This window comes from Magallana gigas, chromosome 9 (assembly GCF_963853765.1).
Source record: "Magallana gigas chromosome 9, xbMagGiga1.1, whole genome shotgun sequence".
Taxonomy (NCBI): domain Eukaryota; kingdom Metazoa; phylum Mollusca; class Bivalvia; order Ostreida; family Ostreidae; genus Magallana; species Magallana gigas.
Window position 1 is genome coordinate 30,916,610 of NC_088861.1, and position 19,071 is coordinate 30,935,680.

General features: G+C 33.6%; 1 protein-coding gene across 1 annotated transcript; it reads left to right on the top strand.

The window, feature by feature from the left end:
* Positions 1-1,380: 1,380 nt before the first annotated feature.
* On the top strand, positions 1,381-18,696 carry LOC136271742 (sushi, von Willebrand factor type A, EGF and pentraxin domain-containing protein 1-like). Its single transcript, XM_066072172.1, has 24 exons — positions 1,381-1,487; positions 3,940-4,072; positions 10,774-10,895; positions 10,981-11,169; positions 11,263-11,448; positions 12,493-12,747; positions 12,823-13,020; positions 13,104-13,307; positions 13,407-13,588; positions 13,682-13,949; positions 14,061-14,222; positions 14,317-14,478; positions 14,563-14,764; positions 14,849-15,012; positions 15,129-15,317; positions 15,420-15,650; positions 15,746-15,916; positions 16,015-16,218; positions 16,319-16,582; positions 16,703-16,885; positions 16,996-17,175; positions 17,288-17,375; positions 17,529-17,570; positions 17,659-18,696. The coding sequence occupies exons 2-24, from the start codon at positions 3,960-3,962 to the stop codon at positions 17,699-17,701; spliced, it is 4,002 nt and encodes a 1,333-aa protein (XP_065928244.1). The 5' UTR covers positions 1,381-1,487; positions 3,940-3,959; the 3' UTR covers positions 17,702-18,696.
* Positions 18,697-19,071: the final 375 nt, after the last annotated feature.

Here is a 19,071-nt window from a genome sequence, read left to right on the forward strand (position 1 = left end):
TATCCCGAGAACGGTACAAAATTTGTAAACACTTGATGAACAAAATGTGTTTGAATTGATTAGAGCTTTCATTTGAAATCATGAAAAAGGGGCTGACCCTTCAAATAAGGGGCTGAGGGGGCTCTAAAGTCTTTTATTGATATCTTTTCACCGTGAAATATTTTGTGATACGTTATAGAAGCAATTATGTTTATTCTAACGTTATTCACCTACACATGGCAATCATTTACTTCTATAATACATAATAAAGGGATTTAAGGGGCCAGAAATAAAAAAAATTGATGCTCAATATCTCAAAATGGAGGAAAATTTTGAAAAGCAATATTGAACAAAAGATGCTCAAAATATTGAGCTTAACAATATGCAACCATAATTTCTTTGTTATTCGGTCCCTAAAAGGAGTTACATGGTCGGCCCCTAAAACGACCCTCTCAAGATATCTCGAGAACGGTACAAAATTTGTAAACACTTGTTGAAAAAATTGTGTTTGAATTGACAAGAACATTCTTATAAAATCAAGAAAAATGGACTGGCCCTTCAAATAAGGGACTGAGGGGGCTCTAAAGTCTTTTAATGATAACTTTTTACTGTGAAATATTTTGTGATACGTTAAAGAGGCAATTAAGTTTATTCTAAGGTTATTTATCTATACATGGCAATCATTTCCTCCTATGTTATGTAATTAGGGATTTTAAGGGGCCAGAAGTCCAACACTTTGATCTTCAATATCTCGAAATAGAGGAAAATTCTGGAAAGCAGTATTTAACAAAAGATGCTCAAAAAAATGTGCTAAACAATGTACAACCATATATTGTTTGTTATCTGGACCCTAAAAAGAGTTTTAGGACTGGATATCAAGATATCAAAACGATTTTTCCCAGATATCTCAAAAATGGTAACTAATTTCTAAACACTTATTAGCGGTACACAAAAATACCTTTTAACAAAAATGAATGAAAAGGATCTGATCCCTCAAATAAGGGACACCAAAGGGATAGATAGTCTTTCACCCATTACACTCATAGATTCCGCCTCCTTTTCCGGATAAGCTTCGTTGACGAAGATCAATTTAAGGTCATTCCTTATTCTAAAAATCGGACGGAAGACCTCCTCGTTGCTCGCAACGAGATCGTGTCTAGTTATTCTTCTTTTCATAAAATGACAATATTAATAATTCGATATTAATGTTTATCATGCATTATATCATTATTTTTTTACGTTGTCGTTATATTAACTGACAATTTCACTGGTCAATTCAAAAATATCATTTGACGGTACTCATTAATGCGACAACATAAAAAAGAAATGCTCAATTAACATCACTTACAATAAGTGATTTTTTTTTTCTTTTCAAGCTAATCAGATTCCAGGTTTCTCAATTTTAATCAGACATAAGCGATCATGGAGTGGTTTTGTCGACTTCCTGAAACGTGGTGTTCGTGCTATCGGATGTTTCTTTATCGGTTGCAATCGTTATCATCGACCACGTAAGTCTCAATTTTGCTGATAATACAAGAATTTTCAAATTATTATACGAGTATATGGATTTCTGTATGTTTGTATGTAATTTATAATACTATTGTAAGAGATGTACTAGGAACATGAATCACCAGTTTTTTGTTTACTTACAGACTTCCTTCCTCTTTTTGGCTCACCTGAGCTGAAAGCTCAAGAGCTATTCTTATCACATTTTGTCAGTCGTTCGTTCGTCTGTCTGTTCGTCTGTCTGTCTGTAAACTTTTCACATTTTCAAAATCTTCTCAAGAACCACTGAACCAATTTCAACCAAACTAGGCAAAAAATATCCTTATTCTTAGGGAATTCAAAGTTGTGAAAATTCAGGACTACGCTTTTTTGCAACGGGAAATAATTAGGAATTATTTAAAATTTTTGAGAAGTTTTCAAAAATCTTCTTCTCCCAAACAATTAGGCAAGGAAAGCTGAAACTTTTGTGGAAGCATCTTAGGTAGTGTAACTTCAACGTCATGAAAATCATTACCCCCAGGGGTAGGGTAGGGCAACATTGGGGGTCGAGTTAATCTTTAAAAATATTCTTCTTAGAAAGCAATCAGCCAGGAAAGCTGAAACATATGTAAAAGCCTCCTAAGATAGTTTAGATTCAAAGATGTGAAAATCATGACCCCTGGGGGTACGATGGAGTCACAATGGGTGGGGGCGACTTTTTATAAAGGAATATATAAAGTAAATTTGTAAAAATCTTCTTCTTAAAAACCATTTAACCAGGAAAGTTAAACCACTGTGGAAGCATCACTAGGTAGCGTAGATTCAATGGTTGTGAAAATCATGACCTTTGGAAGTAGGGTGGGGCCACAAGGGGGGGTCAAATTTTTACATAGGAATATAAAGAGTAAATCTTTAAAAATCTTCATCTCAAGAAAACTGAAACTTATATGGAAGCATCCTCAGGTGGTGTAGATTCAAGGTTGTGAAAATCATGACTCCCGAGAGTAGGGGGGAGCCACAATGGGGGTTGAATTTTTACATAGGAATATATAGACCAAATCTTTAAAATTCTTCTTCTCAGAAACCATTTGGCCAGGAAAGTTAAAACATGCACGGAAGCATTCTCAGGTAGTGTAGATTCGAAGTTGTGAAAATCATGACCCCTGTGGGTAGGGTAAGGCCACAATGGGGGTTGCAATTTTTCATATGAATATATAGAGTAAATCTTTAAAAATCTTCTTAAGAATCAGTTGGACAGGAAACTGAAACTTTTGTGGAAGCAATCTCAGGTAGTGTAGATTTAAAGCTTTGAAAATCACGACTCTCGTGGTTAGGGTGAGGCCACAATAGGTGGGGTTGCATTTTTACATATAAATATATAGAGTAAATCTTTAAAATCTTCTTATCAGAAAATTTAACCAGGAAAGCTGTGGAAGCATCCTCAGGTAGTTGAGATTCAAAGTTGTGAAAATTATGATCCTCGAGCTCGGGGGTAGAGTCGGGAAACAAAGGGGGGGGGAGTCGACTTTTTACATAGGAATATATCTAGTAAATCTTTGAAAATCTTCTTCGACGAAACCATTAGGACAGGAAAGCTGAAACTTGTGTGGAAGCATCCTCAGGTAATATAAATTCAAAGCTGTGAAAATCATGACCCCTGGGGAGGTGGGGGGGGGTAGGGTCGGGCCAGAATGTTGGGGGGGGGGGGTGGGTGGCTCGAGTAATTCTTTTAAATTGTTCGTCTCAAGAACCATTTGGGCAGTAAAGCTGACACTTGTTTGGAAGCATTTTCAGGTAGTGAAAATTCAATTTTATTCAAATCATGACTCCCGAGGGGTAGGATGAAATCACAAGGGGGGGGGGGACTCATTTTTACATAAGAATATATAGAAAAATATTTTTGAATCTTCTTTTTAAAAAAAAAATATTTGCCTAGAAAAGCTGTGACTATAGTGAAAGCAACTTCAGATAGCGTAGATTCAAATTCGTTCAAATCACAATATCTACGAGTAGGATGGGGCCACATTGGGGATTCAGTCGTACAAAGGAAAACCTTTTAATTATTCACAAAAACTGAAATGTTATCATATCTATGCTTTTACTTATATGCAAGCATTTTTATATATTGCTAATTCTTTAAAATTGTTTAGACTTTGGTCCCTGGACGATTATTGGGTTTCACAAGGGGTTCAGAGTTTGATGTAGGTTTATATCCTGTATATAAACAATTGTAAACGATCTTTTTGAGAACTGCAATGCTGAATGTGTATGACTATAAAATCATCCTGTTAGAAAAGGGACTTGATTATAATTGTAAGAATATCTAGGGGAAACAATTTTTTTTGTACAGGATCAACATGTATTATACCACATTGTTCAGATATTTTGTATTATGACTCCATGAAGCTGATTTTATTATGCTTAGTGTTGCTCAGGTGAGCGATGTGGCCCGTGTGCCTCTTATTATAATTATAGGCGATACTACTCCACCGTCAATGCGCGGTGTTTGTCCCAGAGACATAATTGTATTTGCTGATGAATTCCAAGTGAACACAAAAGTAACGTGGACGGAAAACAAAGCTTTTGATGAGAAGGACGGCTACGTAGAGTAATAAACTATATTTTACATTTTATAAAAACGATAGGGTATTTATTGATTTTATTAAGAGGTTTTTAGAACATGAAAATATTGCCATATTTCTGAGAATTTTGCAAAAGGAGGTAAAATGTTAAAAAACACCAAATTGAGCTTTAAAATAATAGTATTTCTATTAATAATTGTGATATTTAGATTATGCACTCGAGCCTTATTTCTTTTTGTTGCAATGAACTGGAAAAAAACCCAGTGAATGGGTATTTAGTGCGTCGTATTTCTTAATTTTCTTCATTATGTTAAATTGTATTATAATTTTTATCACTGATCCAAATAAGATTTTTAGATAAAAGACGGTTTTGAAAGCCCCCATTCTCCTTCCCTGTTTTTTGTGTGTATACATTGATACATCTTTTATTCATTTAGACGTAGGACATAATTTATTCATTGTTTTGAAATGCGCAACATTAAAAACGTTAGTGTTTGCATACTTATTTGCAGATTCTAATAAATCTTTTAAACAAACGTTATCAGAGGCAAAGTATATATTTAGTTTACTTGCCCTAAACTTTCCGCCATGACTTAATTATTCGAACCGCATTCCTGGGCATCCCGTTCTGGAAAGTAATTTCCATTAAAACATAAATCGCATCAAATTGTTCAATTTTATTCATTCACTTTTTTGTATTAACCTAAGATTAAAGGTATCTGCCCGCGATACATGATGAACTCGTCCTTCACTTTTTGCCAAGACGCTAATTAGTCAACCTGCGTTATTTAGTGACCTCGTTCTGGAAAGTTCTATCCCATTTGCTCACCAGAGGTTGTACTTCGCAAGCGCTGTTTAAATCAAATCTAAAATCGCACACTCAAAAAACGAATTCACGTTTTTTTTTATCATTTAACGTTTGGCAAATTTTAACTTCTTTCTATGTGCAATATAAGCAAGTTTCTAGTAAATATAATACTCGTCACGTTATCATTCAATATAATACATGTATACCTACATTTGCAAATATGCTTCCTTATTTGAACCTACAGAATACCGAAAACGTTTAATTCTCTATAAACGTTTTCGTAACGTCACAATGATAACTGCACGCGCTTATCGCTTGTCGCTCAGATTATTGTAAACATAAAATCTCGGTAATTTTTATAGTTGTAAATGATTTGTCTTTTTTAAACGTAAATATAAGTAATAAACAGTTATGTTAAAAAGTTCACTGGGATATGAAGGTTGGTACGTAGTCAAATCTACTGAGAAGCCCTTTTGGGCTTCACGGGATTTAAGCACGTGACCAACCAATTTCATATCCCGGGGAACTTTTTAAATTCCTGTTTATTTATTTGTTCTTTGCACAGGGGCCAAACCCGTTTTAACATTAGTTTCAATGTAATCATAAATAAAGAAAGGGGTCGAACTCTGACACAAATAAAAAACTACCAGCTCGCTTCAAAAGCCTAATAAATCAATTATTTTTTAACACACTCGCATTAAGCATGTATTTTTCGGAAAAGTAATGTCTTAGATACACTCATTCCGAATTGCAAGTTGATGGGTCTTAAAATAACGGAGATATACGTCATTATTCTCTCGAAGTCGCCAGTTTATTTTTACTCGGACATTTACTGGTCCAGGGCTCACGATGGGATTTTGCCTCTGACAACAGCAGTATTGCAACAAGTCGAGAAACCTTCTCACTAATCTTTGAAAATCTTACATCAAATGCACGCTACTTACATACAAAAACTCCGATAAAATTCCTTAAATACTCTCCATACTGAACTTTTATTCTGCAATCACATTGACTTCTGACAGGGCCAGCCATTTTGACGTCTTCGATAAAGACTGATTCTGATTGGACCATCAACAATATTAACCAATGAAATTGAGTTAAACATTAGCTATCACAATGGCCGGTCTGGTCAGAAGTTGATGTGGCTGCAGAATAAAAGTTCAGTTTGGAGAGTATTTAAGGAATTTTATCGGAATTTAAGGATGTAAGTAGCATGCGCTTGATATGAGATTTTCAAAGATTAGTGCGAAGGTTTCTCGACTTGTTGCAATACTGCTGTTGTCAGAGGCAAAATCCAATCGTGAGCCCTGGACCGGTAAATGTCCGAGTAAAAATAAACTGGCGACTTCGAGAGAATAATGACGTATGTCTCCGTTATTTTAAGACCCATCAACTTGAAATTCGGCATGAGTGTATCCAAGACATTACTTTTCCGAAAAATACATGCTTATTGCGAGTGTTTTAAAAATTAATTGATTCATTAGGCTTTTGAAGCGAGCTGGTAGTTTTTTATTTGTGTCAGAGTTCGACCCCTTTCTTTATCTATGGTTACATTGAAACTAATGTTAAAACGGGCTTGGCCCCTGTGGTTCTTTGCAAGCATATACATTGTATTTTGATGCAAACTCCCACTGATTTCGATCTGCAAAAGCGTTTCCACCAGTTGACTTTTATTATTGGTATTTCGGGCTAGTTTATCGAAAATGACTGTAGGTTTTTGATTAATTTCACAAAAATTATAGCTAACTGACATCATCTCACATGTGTCGAAATATCAAATGTATAAGCAGTTATACTGGTGCAGGCGTTTTGTGGTTTATTGGCAAAAAGTCTTAATTTATAATATAGCTATAGTAAAAAATAACATTTTAAACAGGAATTTTAAATACGACTTGACAATTAAGATTTTCGGTTCTTTTTTGCAAAAATTAATTCAAATCAACAATTTGAAATTTGTTTTGGATTAAGATCCCGTAAAGGTAATAAACAAACGGTTTTTTATAGTATTAAAGAGTTAAAAGATTATTTAAAGAAAAAAATGAAGGTGAAAGGAGCTTAATTTTATTCCATTTTTATCGAAATATTGATACGATATTGATTTTACATTGTCAACATTGACGATAATTGTTTGCCGTTTACATCGTCAACATCGTCGACAGCTCAATGTTGACGATGTTGAACCGATATTGAGTTAACATCGTCGACATAGCCCATATATCTTTAACGTTAACATCGTCGATATTGCAACGTCGACGATGTTGAATCGATATTGAGTTTACATCGTCGACATTGCCGATATATCTTAAAAGCTAACATCGTCGACATCGCAACGTGGACGATGTTGAACAAATATCAAGTTAACATTGTCCACATTGACAACAATTTTTCGACGCTGTCATCGTCGATGTCGTAAACTTCGCAATGTTTATGACATTGAGAAGATATTGAGTTTATATTGTCTACATCGCGGATATTTTTTTATGTAGTCCTTTCCAATGCGATGTCAACGATGTAAACAGGAAAAAAGGCACACGATGTGGACACAATGTCTTCTCGATGTTGGTCAAAATTGCGATATCGACAATGTCGACGATGTAAACAGGATATAAGAGGTACGATTTAGGCACGATGTGTACACGATGTTGATCAACATTGCGATATCGACGATGTCGACCGTGTAAACAGGATATAAGAGGTACGGTGTCTACACGATGTCTACACAATGTTGATCAACACTGCGATGTCAATGAGGTAAACAAGAAAGAAAGCACACGATGTAGACACAATGTCGACTCGATGTTGGTAAACATTATGATGTCGACAATGTCGACGATGTAAACAGGATATAAGAGGTACGATGTAGACACGATGTTGACTCAACATTGTGATGTCGAGGATGTAAACAAAAAATAAGGCACAGGATGTAAACACGATGTCGACTCGATGTTGATCAACATAACAATATCGAAAATGTATACAGGATATAGAAGGTACGCTGCAAATGCATATTTAATAATTATGCTAAAATGTTATTAACACAATGTCGTCTCGATGTTGGCCAACATTGCGAAGTCGACAATATTGATAAAACACCGTGCATTGGAATGCCTCGAATGTTCATTTTGATTCAACTGCCCACAATTTAGAAATATGACATTGTAAAGACAACCTTTTCCCTCCATTTTTAGCTCACCTGTGCTGAAAGATCAAGTGAGCTATTCTGATCACATTTTGTTTGTCGTCCATCTGTCAGTAAACGTTTTACATTTTCAACATCATCTCAAGAACTACTGGGCCAATTTCAACCAAACTCGACACAAAGCATTCTTAGCCTAAGGGGATTAAAAGTTGTAAAAATTAAGGACCACACCTCTTTGCAAAGGGAGATAATTTGGAATTTATGAAAATTTTCGAGAAATTTTCAAAAATCTTCTTCTCACGAACCATAAGATCAGGAAAGCTTACACTTGTGTGGAAGAATCCTCGGGTAGTGTAGATTTAAAGTTGTGAAAATCATGATCCCTGGGGGTAGGGTGGGGCCACAATTGGGGGGGGGGGAAGTTTTACAATGATTATATTGAGTAAATCTTTAAAATTCTTCTTCTCAGAAACTGATCAGGCAGGAAAGCTGAAACTTGTGTGAAAGCATCCTCAGGTAGTGTAGATTCAAAGTTGTGAAAATCATGACCCCCAGGGTAGGGTGGGGCCACAATGGGGGGTCAAAGTTTTACATAAGAATTTATGGAGTAAATCTTTAAAAATCTTCTTCTCAGAAACTAATCAGTAATGAAACCTGAAACTTGTTTGGAAGCATCCTCAGGTAGTGTATATTCAAAGTTGTGAAAATCTTGACCCCTGGGGGTAGGTTGGGGCCACAATGGGAGGTCGCAGTTTTATATAGGAATATGTAGAGTAAATCTTTAAAAATCTTCTTCTTAGAAACTAATCAGCCAGGAAAGCTGAAGCTTGTGTGGAACCACCCTCAGGTAGTGTAGATTCAAAGTTGTGAAAACCATGACCCCTGGGGTAGGGTGGGGCACAATGGAGGGTCGAAGTTTTACATAGGAATATATATAGTGAATCTTTAAAAATCTTCTTCTCAGAAACTAATCAGCCAAGAAAGCTGAAACTTGTGTGGAAGTATCCTCAGGTAGTGTAGATTTAAAGTTGTAAAAATAATGATCCCTGGGGGTAGAGCGGGTTCATGTGGGGATGTTAAAGTTATACATTGAATATATAGAGTAAATCTTTAAAATTCTTCTTCTCGGAAACTAATAAGCCAGATGACCCTTTATAATTGTTAATACTTTTGGCTCCAGGACAATTCTTCGACCTCACAAGAAGGTTCAGAGTTTGATATAGCTTTATATCCCATATACAAACAATTGTTAAGGTTCTTTTTGAGAACTGCAATACTCAACATGTGATATGACAATAAAATCATCCTGTTAGAAAAGGGATTAATGATTATAAACATAAGAATATCCAGAGGGAAAATGGATTTCATTTATACATGATCTACATGTATTATTGTACATTGTCCACATAGTTTGTATCATGACTCCATTAAGCTAATTTTATCATGCCTATTGTTCATCAGGTGAGCGATGTGGCCCATGGGCCTCTTATTGCATATTTAGCATAAAATAGCTTGTTTTCAAGCAGTTTTTCTTACAGGAAACAAAGAGCGCATGCTTGAACAAACAAATATTTTAATCATAGATGTATCAAGCCAAGGCTTATAATTAACCAAAACATTTTCTCTGTTCAAGCATGCGCTTTATATTTTCCATTCATATACAGATAAGAAAAATGTCAATTTTCGACTGATTTTGATTGAATTATAGAAATAGCTTCACGTTTGACATCATATACTGCCGGCAAGTGCAAATAAATCAAATAAATAGGGGAAAGTATATTTTACATCAACTCTTCTAAAATATAACATAACACTTTATTGTACCAGAAACACTTTAAAAATGAAGAACTATGGGGGCCAAATCTAACTCTAATCATATATAGTTCTTCAGAAGAGAATTTTACCACATGCATATTCTTATATAATGCATTTTTATCCACAGTATTTCATGATGTGAGGGGATGCTCTGCTGAGCAGGGCCTTTGTTTCAAAAATATGCTTTTATCGATCATTTAAATTGATAGCAAGATCATCATGCCTGTATAAAATACAATTTCCAAGTGCACTGCTATTATTTATAATTGCAATCAAACCTTTCAAATTGAATTTATGATATTGTTGACCAAAAAAAAAAACATACATGTATAACATGTTTTGTGTACGGTTTAAATCATTTATCAACACTTAAGGATGACGGTACGGTTACTCAGAATAAAAAAAAAATCCACTGATGATAATGAAAATCCATCTATTGTATGTAATAGACCTTTGTTTGTACTGTTATTTTTCACTTTCAAATAAGTAGGTCAATGGCCTTTTTTTTTTTAAGTTAATGACCATTGAATGCTTTGTAAAAGAAATTAAGGAAAAAAAAACCTTAAAATTTTACTCTACGATTGACATTTCCTTAGTTGTGAAATTATAACAAATAATTTAAATGTATAAAAGAATGAAGTACAGTTTATAATTGGCAGTGACACTAAACAGAAAGATGTTTTATAACTCAATATGGTCAGGATATCGTTTCATATGACCTTTAATATTACAGTCCTGCCTAAATAAAATATAATAACGGAAAACAAAATCTGCAAATTTAGTCAGAATTTCTTCTGTTTTACTATAAGTTATTTTTAGCCTTATTCCATAGTAATAATCTATTTATTGTTATGTCATTAAAAGTTCATTTTATAAATACTTTTTGTATTTGTGAAATTTTGATTATTGAACTTTATAACAATCTGATTTTGACAACTCAACGACATCCTTTATGATTTAAACAGAACAAAGCTGATACGAGGAAAGAAACCAGGACATCATTTCCAAGATGAAACAAATATCGCTTACATTGCTAAAGATGATGCTGGAAACATGAACTCATGTTCATTTAATGTAAATGTGAAAGGTAACATAAACGTCGAATAAATTTAATTTGCATAATAAGTCTGCCGTTGGGTGTCAGATTAAAATTTTTGAACACATTTCAACAGTGATCAGATGTCCAAGAATTCCGCATGTCAATGATGGGTACTATCATTGTTATCCAGTAAGTGATGATACGGTTTATGGAAGCGTTTGCAGATTTGGCTGTTATGGTGGTCATAGCTTGACGGGAGGGAAATCAGAAGTAACTTGTACAAAATCAGGAAAATGGTCGGGTGCATTACCTAAATGTCAAAGTAATTTTCAAATCTTAGTTTTTATATGAAGCGACAAATTAACAGGCACATTTTACGAAATTCTTAAACTTCTTGTAAGAACGCTTTTTGTAGAGCACACCTGTCCTGTTCTCCTACGTACAGATTTATTGTTGCAATTTACTTGCACAAATGGAAATGAATTTAGAAGTATATGCACATACAGTTGTCCTTATGGTTATGAAATTAAAAGTGGAATGTCACGTGTCCGTGTTTGTACACAAGGCGGATGGTGGAGTGGCTCTGTTCCTTCTTGTATTGGTAAGTGTTTCCTATGATTTTTAGAGTCAAAAGGAAATACATGGATATATATGGACGTTTTCTTGCTATTTTGCGCATTGTGACTTGTTACTCAATTAAATGTTGAACTGGTTGGCGAAACTGTAATCTTTTCTTAAAGGTTTATACTAAAATTAACATTTAGTACTAATGCATGCGCCATGAGCACAGTTATACATAAACGTCATCACGCGTTTTGAGTATATATGTCATTGTAATATTAATTGAAACGTTTAAACTTGCATAATCAATTTGATATGGACCAATGGAAAATAATCGTTTAACTATATTTTTTCTTAAATAAAAAAGATTTTTTGACAAAGTTACTGGGACTATATATAAAGTCGCGGAGGCGATCTAAATAGCATGCAATTATGGTTGTTCCATGTATGCTTCATACCCCTGACTAAGAGCGTATATAATGACTTTATAGCGAGGATACACAATATATCATACAAACAGACACCAGTTTGAATATATAAATATAAGGTGGTCAATTTGTCTGCAACGCTTGGTGTGGTACATGTATAGGCCCGACGACATTCAAAAATAAGCATTCAATACTTAAGGAGGATGTGCGGCCATCTTGTACATTTGAGGATAAGAATGTAAATATTTCTTATAATATTTTCTCAACAAATGGTTGTAGAGAGGACACCAATGAACCCCCATTAAATTTTTCCGATTTTTTAATCTTTAAAATAAGTCTGTAGCTGCGCAGTTCGACAGCATAAAAAGGCATTGTCCTGTTCTTGTATGCATACTTTTAAACAAAACGACATGTAGAACTTCATGTTTATTGCTATTATATCTTTTGCCAACATTTTTTGCCAGTTTCTGGTAGAAACAAGCCAGTTCAAGAAATGTTTAAATTCTTATCCTCAAATGTACAAGGTGCCCGCACATCCCCCTGAAGTAATGATTAACACATTTTGCGCAAAATCCCCAATTTTTTAATAAATGAATAATTTGTATTATATTCTATTTATTTCGTTTTTATACATTAATGTATTTATTTTAAAACAGATATTGATCCTCCACAAATTGCAATGTGTCCAGGAACTGTTTACGGTTACGCTGACAGAAATTCTCTGGAGGGTAGTGTAGTGTGGACAGAACCATATGCAATAGACAACAATGACAAAACAATTACGATTACAAAGACGGGATTAGTTGCCCCAAACAGAAAGATTCGGGCTGGAATATACCAGGTGACATATAATGCAGTTGACTCGACAGGGAATAAAGCGGTTCCATGTGTAATCAACGTGGTCATAAAAGGTAAAAGAAAACAGGTGTGTTACAAGAAATATGTTTCAAAACTTGTATTGCCATTGTTTTGTATTTTATTTGTAGTCATTAAATGTCCGGAAATTTACCCAACCCCATTTCAGTCTATAACTTGCCCACTGGGGACAAGATATGGTAGTATTTGTAATATATCATGTGAAGAAGGATCGAATTTAAACGGCAATGACATTGTTGTTTGTGAAAGAAGGACAGAAGAACAGTTTGGATATTGGACTTGGGAAGATAACCGGTCGTCCTGTCAAGGTATGATTATTTCTAAGATTCATTCTAAATTACAATTTATGTTCAATCTCATATTAACAGTTTTCCTATAACTTTGTATTCAGTTTTAAACAGATGTGGTAAAATTCCAAACCCACCAAACAACGGAGCGCTAGCTTGTGATATATGGCTAGGAGGTCAATTCTGCCAAACGTTTTGCAAAGATGGGTATGATGTTTCACCAGGGAGAAACTTTGAGGAAATGTTGATTTGTGATGATAGTGGCAAATGGTTTCCGCATAATTCTCTGCCTCTGCCCGATTGTTCAAGTATACATGTTTCTGCAAGTTTAAGTATTTTTTCATCCATTATCAAATTTGTAAATATGCATAATATTTACATAATATATGCATAATGTTACATTTCAGAGTCTTCATTTGCAAAGCAAGGCATCTATAGAATGGCTGTTTCGTATTATTTTGAGGGAGATTGTTCTAATGCCGAAATCGTGCAAAATATAAAAAAACAGTTTATCAAAATACTTAATTCATCGTTGTATGAAGAAGCGTGTTCTTTGTATACGGATGATTGCAATATCAAAAATGTGCAGGTAATAACGAATTAAATGGTACATTGACGCATTTAATGTAGATTGTATCCCTAGTTTAGATGACTGATAAATTTTTTTAATAATTTGATATAGGTATTATGCGGAGAAACCAGTCATAAACGATCTGTGGGAATGAGGGTTGAATTTGATATTATTTTTGGACTTAGCAATACATCAAATGAAACCTTCAAGCAAGCACAACAGAAATTTTATGATTCATTAAGGCAGAATCAAATGCACGGTAAACTTGATAATTTAATAAACACAACTGAACAGATGGTTGCACAGACGATACAACATATGAAAATAATACTAGACTGCCCGGATAACACGGTTGAGACTCTTCGGACGTTTTCCTGTGGTTTGTATTATTTATTTTTATTTCTGATTTAATTATTAATTCTTCTAATGAATATAAATAAAAGTATTAGAAAACTTAATTTAATCAATTATTTGATTTTGCTATTTTCAGTGGAATGTAGTCCAGGGACATTTTACAATCATGAAAGTCGCACGTGTCCGCAGTGTCAAAGGGGATACTACCAAAACCAAAGTGGACAGGATTTCTGCATACCATGTCCTGGAAATAAAACTACAAAATCAATTGGCTCTAAAAGTGTAACAAATTGTACTGGTAATATTCTATATGCATGGTGTGTGCATGTTTATCGACATTAACAGAATATAGAGAAGATATATATTGAATACATTAATTTGTTTTTTCATAGATGCTTGTGAACCTGGTTATTGGTCAGCGGATGGTACTCCAGTGTGTTCCTTATGTCCAATTGGGACTTTCTCCAATAGCTTAGGATTGACAAATTGCACACAGTGCAAACACTCGAGGTCAACTGAAATCGAGGGCGCTGTTGATGAGTCGTTCTGTCAAGGTGTTTGAAAATTCTTTTGTGATAAAATTACAAACAATTTCTTAGATGAAGGTTCTATACCTTTTTGTTTTTCTTTTCCATCAGAATTTGACCTTTGGTTAACGGACAGAACGAGCATGGCTTATACACAGTTCCATACTCAGATGTCTTACAACGTTTTTTTAACATCTTTGTGGTTTCAAAAAGACAACTCTTCAGAAATATTCATTATTTCTGTGAAAAATGCTCGAAACGAATCGGAAATTGAAATTTGGATTAATACAAATATTTCACTGTCTACAAAAAGGTGAGATAAAGCTCGTTTTGATCATATCAGGAAAAATATCTTAAGATTTGGGCAAAAGAACAATTTACTTTTATTTATTTACAGAAATTCCGATATCCATGCACAATGGAAACAAAATGGGTGGCATTTCCTGATTTTAAGCGTCAATGACACGGAACTGGAACTATATATTGACAACGAATTGATAATCACAACTGATTCTGAGTTTCTGCTTGAAAACAACAATACTTATGAATGTAATTTGCAAGGTTTGTAAGATAAAATCAAAGAACAAAAAAGATTTGAATTTGAATACTTTCCGAATAAAGTTGCATTGAATTCTAATATTCTTCAATTCTGTAAGCTTGATTGTTTTCACATCTAGGCAAAGCAAAAGTATCCCAGTTAAACATATGGTCTATTAACTCCACAAATCTCAAAGCTGCTTTGTCAGATGTAACGACAGATAAAAAATTGTGCAGTCTACAAAGTACAGGCGACATACTTTCTTGGAGAACATTCGAGAATATTAACCTTGAAAACACGTTCAAAAACATACCAAGTAGCTGTGACGGTAAATATACATAACTGCTGAACTTGAATACTTTTAAAGAAGAGTGATATTATGGACCATGCCTTTTAAATCTTGCAATGCAACTCTTAAATTTTGTTTTAGACATTGATAGTTGTAAATTGGACCCATGTACACACGGAATCTGTAAAGACACCTCAGATGGTTTTGAGTGCAAATGCCATGCTGGATTTTATGGCAAAACGTGCGATTGGAATACGGATGACTGTATAGGCAATGCATGCGAAAATAATTCAACTTGTGAAGATGGCATTTTAAACTACACTTGCAACTGCAGTTGTGGATTTAAAGGCATTCTTTGTGAAATAGCAATTGGTAATATTTTAAGTCGATACTTCTTTAACATGTATTCTTTTTTGGTTATTTACGTCATGCAATGTACATGAATGCGTACTCATTATTTTTTTAAGTAAATGGAGAATGGGGTAGTTGGAACAGTTGGTCACCTTGTTCAGAGACATGTGGAAATGGTACTCAGAAGAGAACAAGAGTTTGCAACGATCCTGAGCCAGATAATGGAGGTTTGGAATGTTCTGGCAATTCAACAGATGTCAAAACGTGTATAATGGATGAATGTCGAGGTGAATTAATCAACATACATGAATATACAATTGCGCATTGAATATAATCAATATCTGAAATAACTTACTGTCATTCTATGAATTATTTATTATCTTAGTTTGTGGAAATTTGACCGTTACTGACCAGGTAATTTTGAATTGTGAAAATATATCGGATGACATCAACTGCACCATCTCCTGTGAAAAAGGTTATGGGTTCGACCATACAATTAAACCCTTTTACTTGTGTGGGGAGTCTACATATCATGTTTGGGACTTTAAAACTTCTGATAATCCTGATGGAAAACTGCCCCAGTGTATAGGTACGCATTCTATTAAAATGGTAAATAAAATTAAGTAATATCTTATCAGATGAATTAGTTTTTATATAATTTTTTATGTTTTGTTCACATATTTTTGCAGAAGAGGAAGATAGCGAAAAAATGACATTTATATATTCTGCATCGTACGTTGACCTAGTTTGCGACAGTGACGAAAAGGCTAAAGATACACAAGATATTATTATGAAGAAAATAAATATTCAATCTGCACAGATAGAATGTATTCTTAATGGTACATGCACTTTGGAACAGGCACACATTACACAATGTATTAATCGATCGGAAAGGGAAATAAGGAATAAAACAGCTGGATTTGAATTGAAAGTTGGATGCAATTCTAGAATCTGTAAGTTACCATAACAATTAAATTTAACGAAGTTAATATGCCGACGAATATAAATTTCAGTTAAATGTTTTATTTTGGCATTTTGAATTATATTATGTATACAAGTATATCTCTCCATAGACAGCAGTGAAGGTTGTTATTACATCCTCAAGAATGCGTTGGGAATGCTTCTTGTTCAGACTAACTCAAACAATTTTAGCACCGAAATTCATGGAAATACATACAATCTTTCAATGTCATCTGTGCGGTTGGTAACAGATTTAAGATGCCCTATTGGGTCAGTGTCGACGGATATCCACTGTGGTAAAGTATCACATCCCACGTGAATAATGCAGTATCCTACATTTTGTGTTCATTATTCTAAATTTTGTTGTTCAATGTATTTGAATAAAAATATAAATCAATTGTATTAGTTGAATGCTCCTATGGACGATACTACACAGACGACGAATGCGTCAAATGTGATTTTGGAACTTATCAGGACGAAACTGGAAAGTCATTTTGTAAGAAATGCCCTGAAGGGACAACGACACCTGGAAGAGAATCTCGTTCAGTCAGGGATTGTTCGCTTTTCTTAAAAGATAATACAAAAGGTGACTTAGAAGAACTTACAATTTTTATGTGGGTTTTAATGCTTTTTAAAAAAAAATATATAAAATAACATTGCTTTGTGAAATTCATTTACTTAAAAAGTTTTTCTCACAGAACGCCTCATCGTCGTTTTTGCTGTGCTGTTCACGGTCATTGCTATTGGCTTTCTGTTAATGATAACCATTGCCATAAAGAAAAGGTTGTAAGTATTACAATATAACAGAAACGCGGTAGTAATAATAATATTGTGTTACAATGCAGGCATTATTAGAATTTGATGAGGCAATGAATGCCAAGACATTCTTATTATCAATTTTTAAAATTATATCAATGATTGCCATTTCCTTTTATACAGAACAAATGAATATGACGTCAGAAAGCCTGTCTACAGCGAAATGTATGGTCCATTTCAATTTTTCATGTTAATGTCTGTAATTGTATGTTTGATCAGTTATAAAGCTAGTTTTATTTTTATTTTTTCAAAGGGAGATGCATCAGAAGTACTCAAAGACGGACGTGTACAATTAAGGTGGAATAACATGTCGTCATAAAATGGCTGACCTCTGATCGAAACGACAATTTGTTTGATTAAAAGGATTTTATCAACAGCAACATATAACTTTGATTCCCACAGGGCTTTTGTTGTAACTTTCTGAATTGATTTTTTTAGATACTCATTTTTTATCCCCATTTTGTAAATTTTTTGCTTATTTAACATATGTATAGTTTATTTATTATTATATCTTTCATAATCAAATAACTTACACTTAATTTGAGTGATTTTTTTCAGGTGTGTTATTCAACCTTAGGCTTTAATACGTTCTCGAATAAAGTAGACAAATATATTTATTTAGACATGTGACTAATCTATTTTCAAAAATCCTAAATGATATTATTTTCATTATTTTCTTGGTTTGTTCTCTTATTTGGTTCGCAATTGAAAACGTTTTTTTTTTTTTAAATTTAGTGTAGATTGCGTTTTGTCATTTGTTTGAATTTTTGTACTTTTCTCCCACCATTGTATAGAAACATGATATAAGAAAAAAATACACAAATATAAAGATTAGAATAATGTAAAGAAAACAATATTTTTACATCTCTTTACTGGAATAAGTATAATTGAAATTTCTATTAAATTATTAATAAAAATGTTAACAGTCAGAGCTAATCACCATTTTTCCAGTAGTTTTTACAAGAGTGTAAATACAATTCTTTCAAAGGAACCTACCTGTTAAGGTAAATAATGCACTCATATCTAATTTGGGAACCGTTACCGTTTTGGTTAATAATATTTTAAACATTTCTTTGCAAAATTCAATAGCTTTCATGAAACTGCTTCTGTATTTGGAATTTGTGCTTGTATCTTTAAATCTTGCTCCTATATTTGGATCATTAAGATCAATTATTGTTATAATTCCTGCTTTAAAAAAGAAATTTGAATTTTCAAATGAATATGTTTTATATGCCTTGTGTTGATTTTAGTGAGCAGAATGTACCTTGTAATGAGTTTAAAAAAACATATGTCTTTGTTAAGTTGAAGCGTTGGTGAATAAACGAGGCTGAACAAATTTATATCTTTTTGGTAAATTTTAGACCATATCTACATAACGTATTCCGAGTAAAACATGTGCATCAATTATACCATTCCTTTTGGAAGTCATAAAACGTGTTTTTCCCACCTTCAGACCATACAAAAACCCAACTGCCTATTGATATCCTAAAAATATGATAATATGTGTATGTAACTGCGAAGCTCAATTAGTTCATTATATAAGAGTTAAAATATAAACTCCATTATTATTTTTTATATATGTTTATTTTTAAGAACAGTTTTCTTTTCCTGTTTTTTTTAAATTATCTAAAAGATGACAAAACAAGACACCACAAAAATGTCTAAC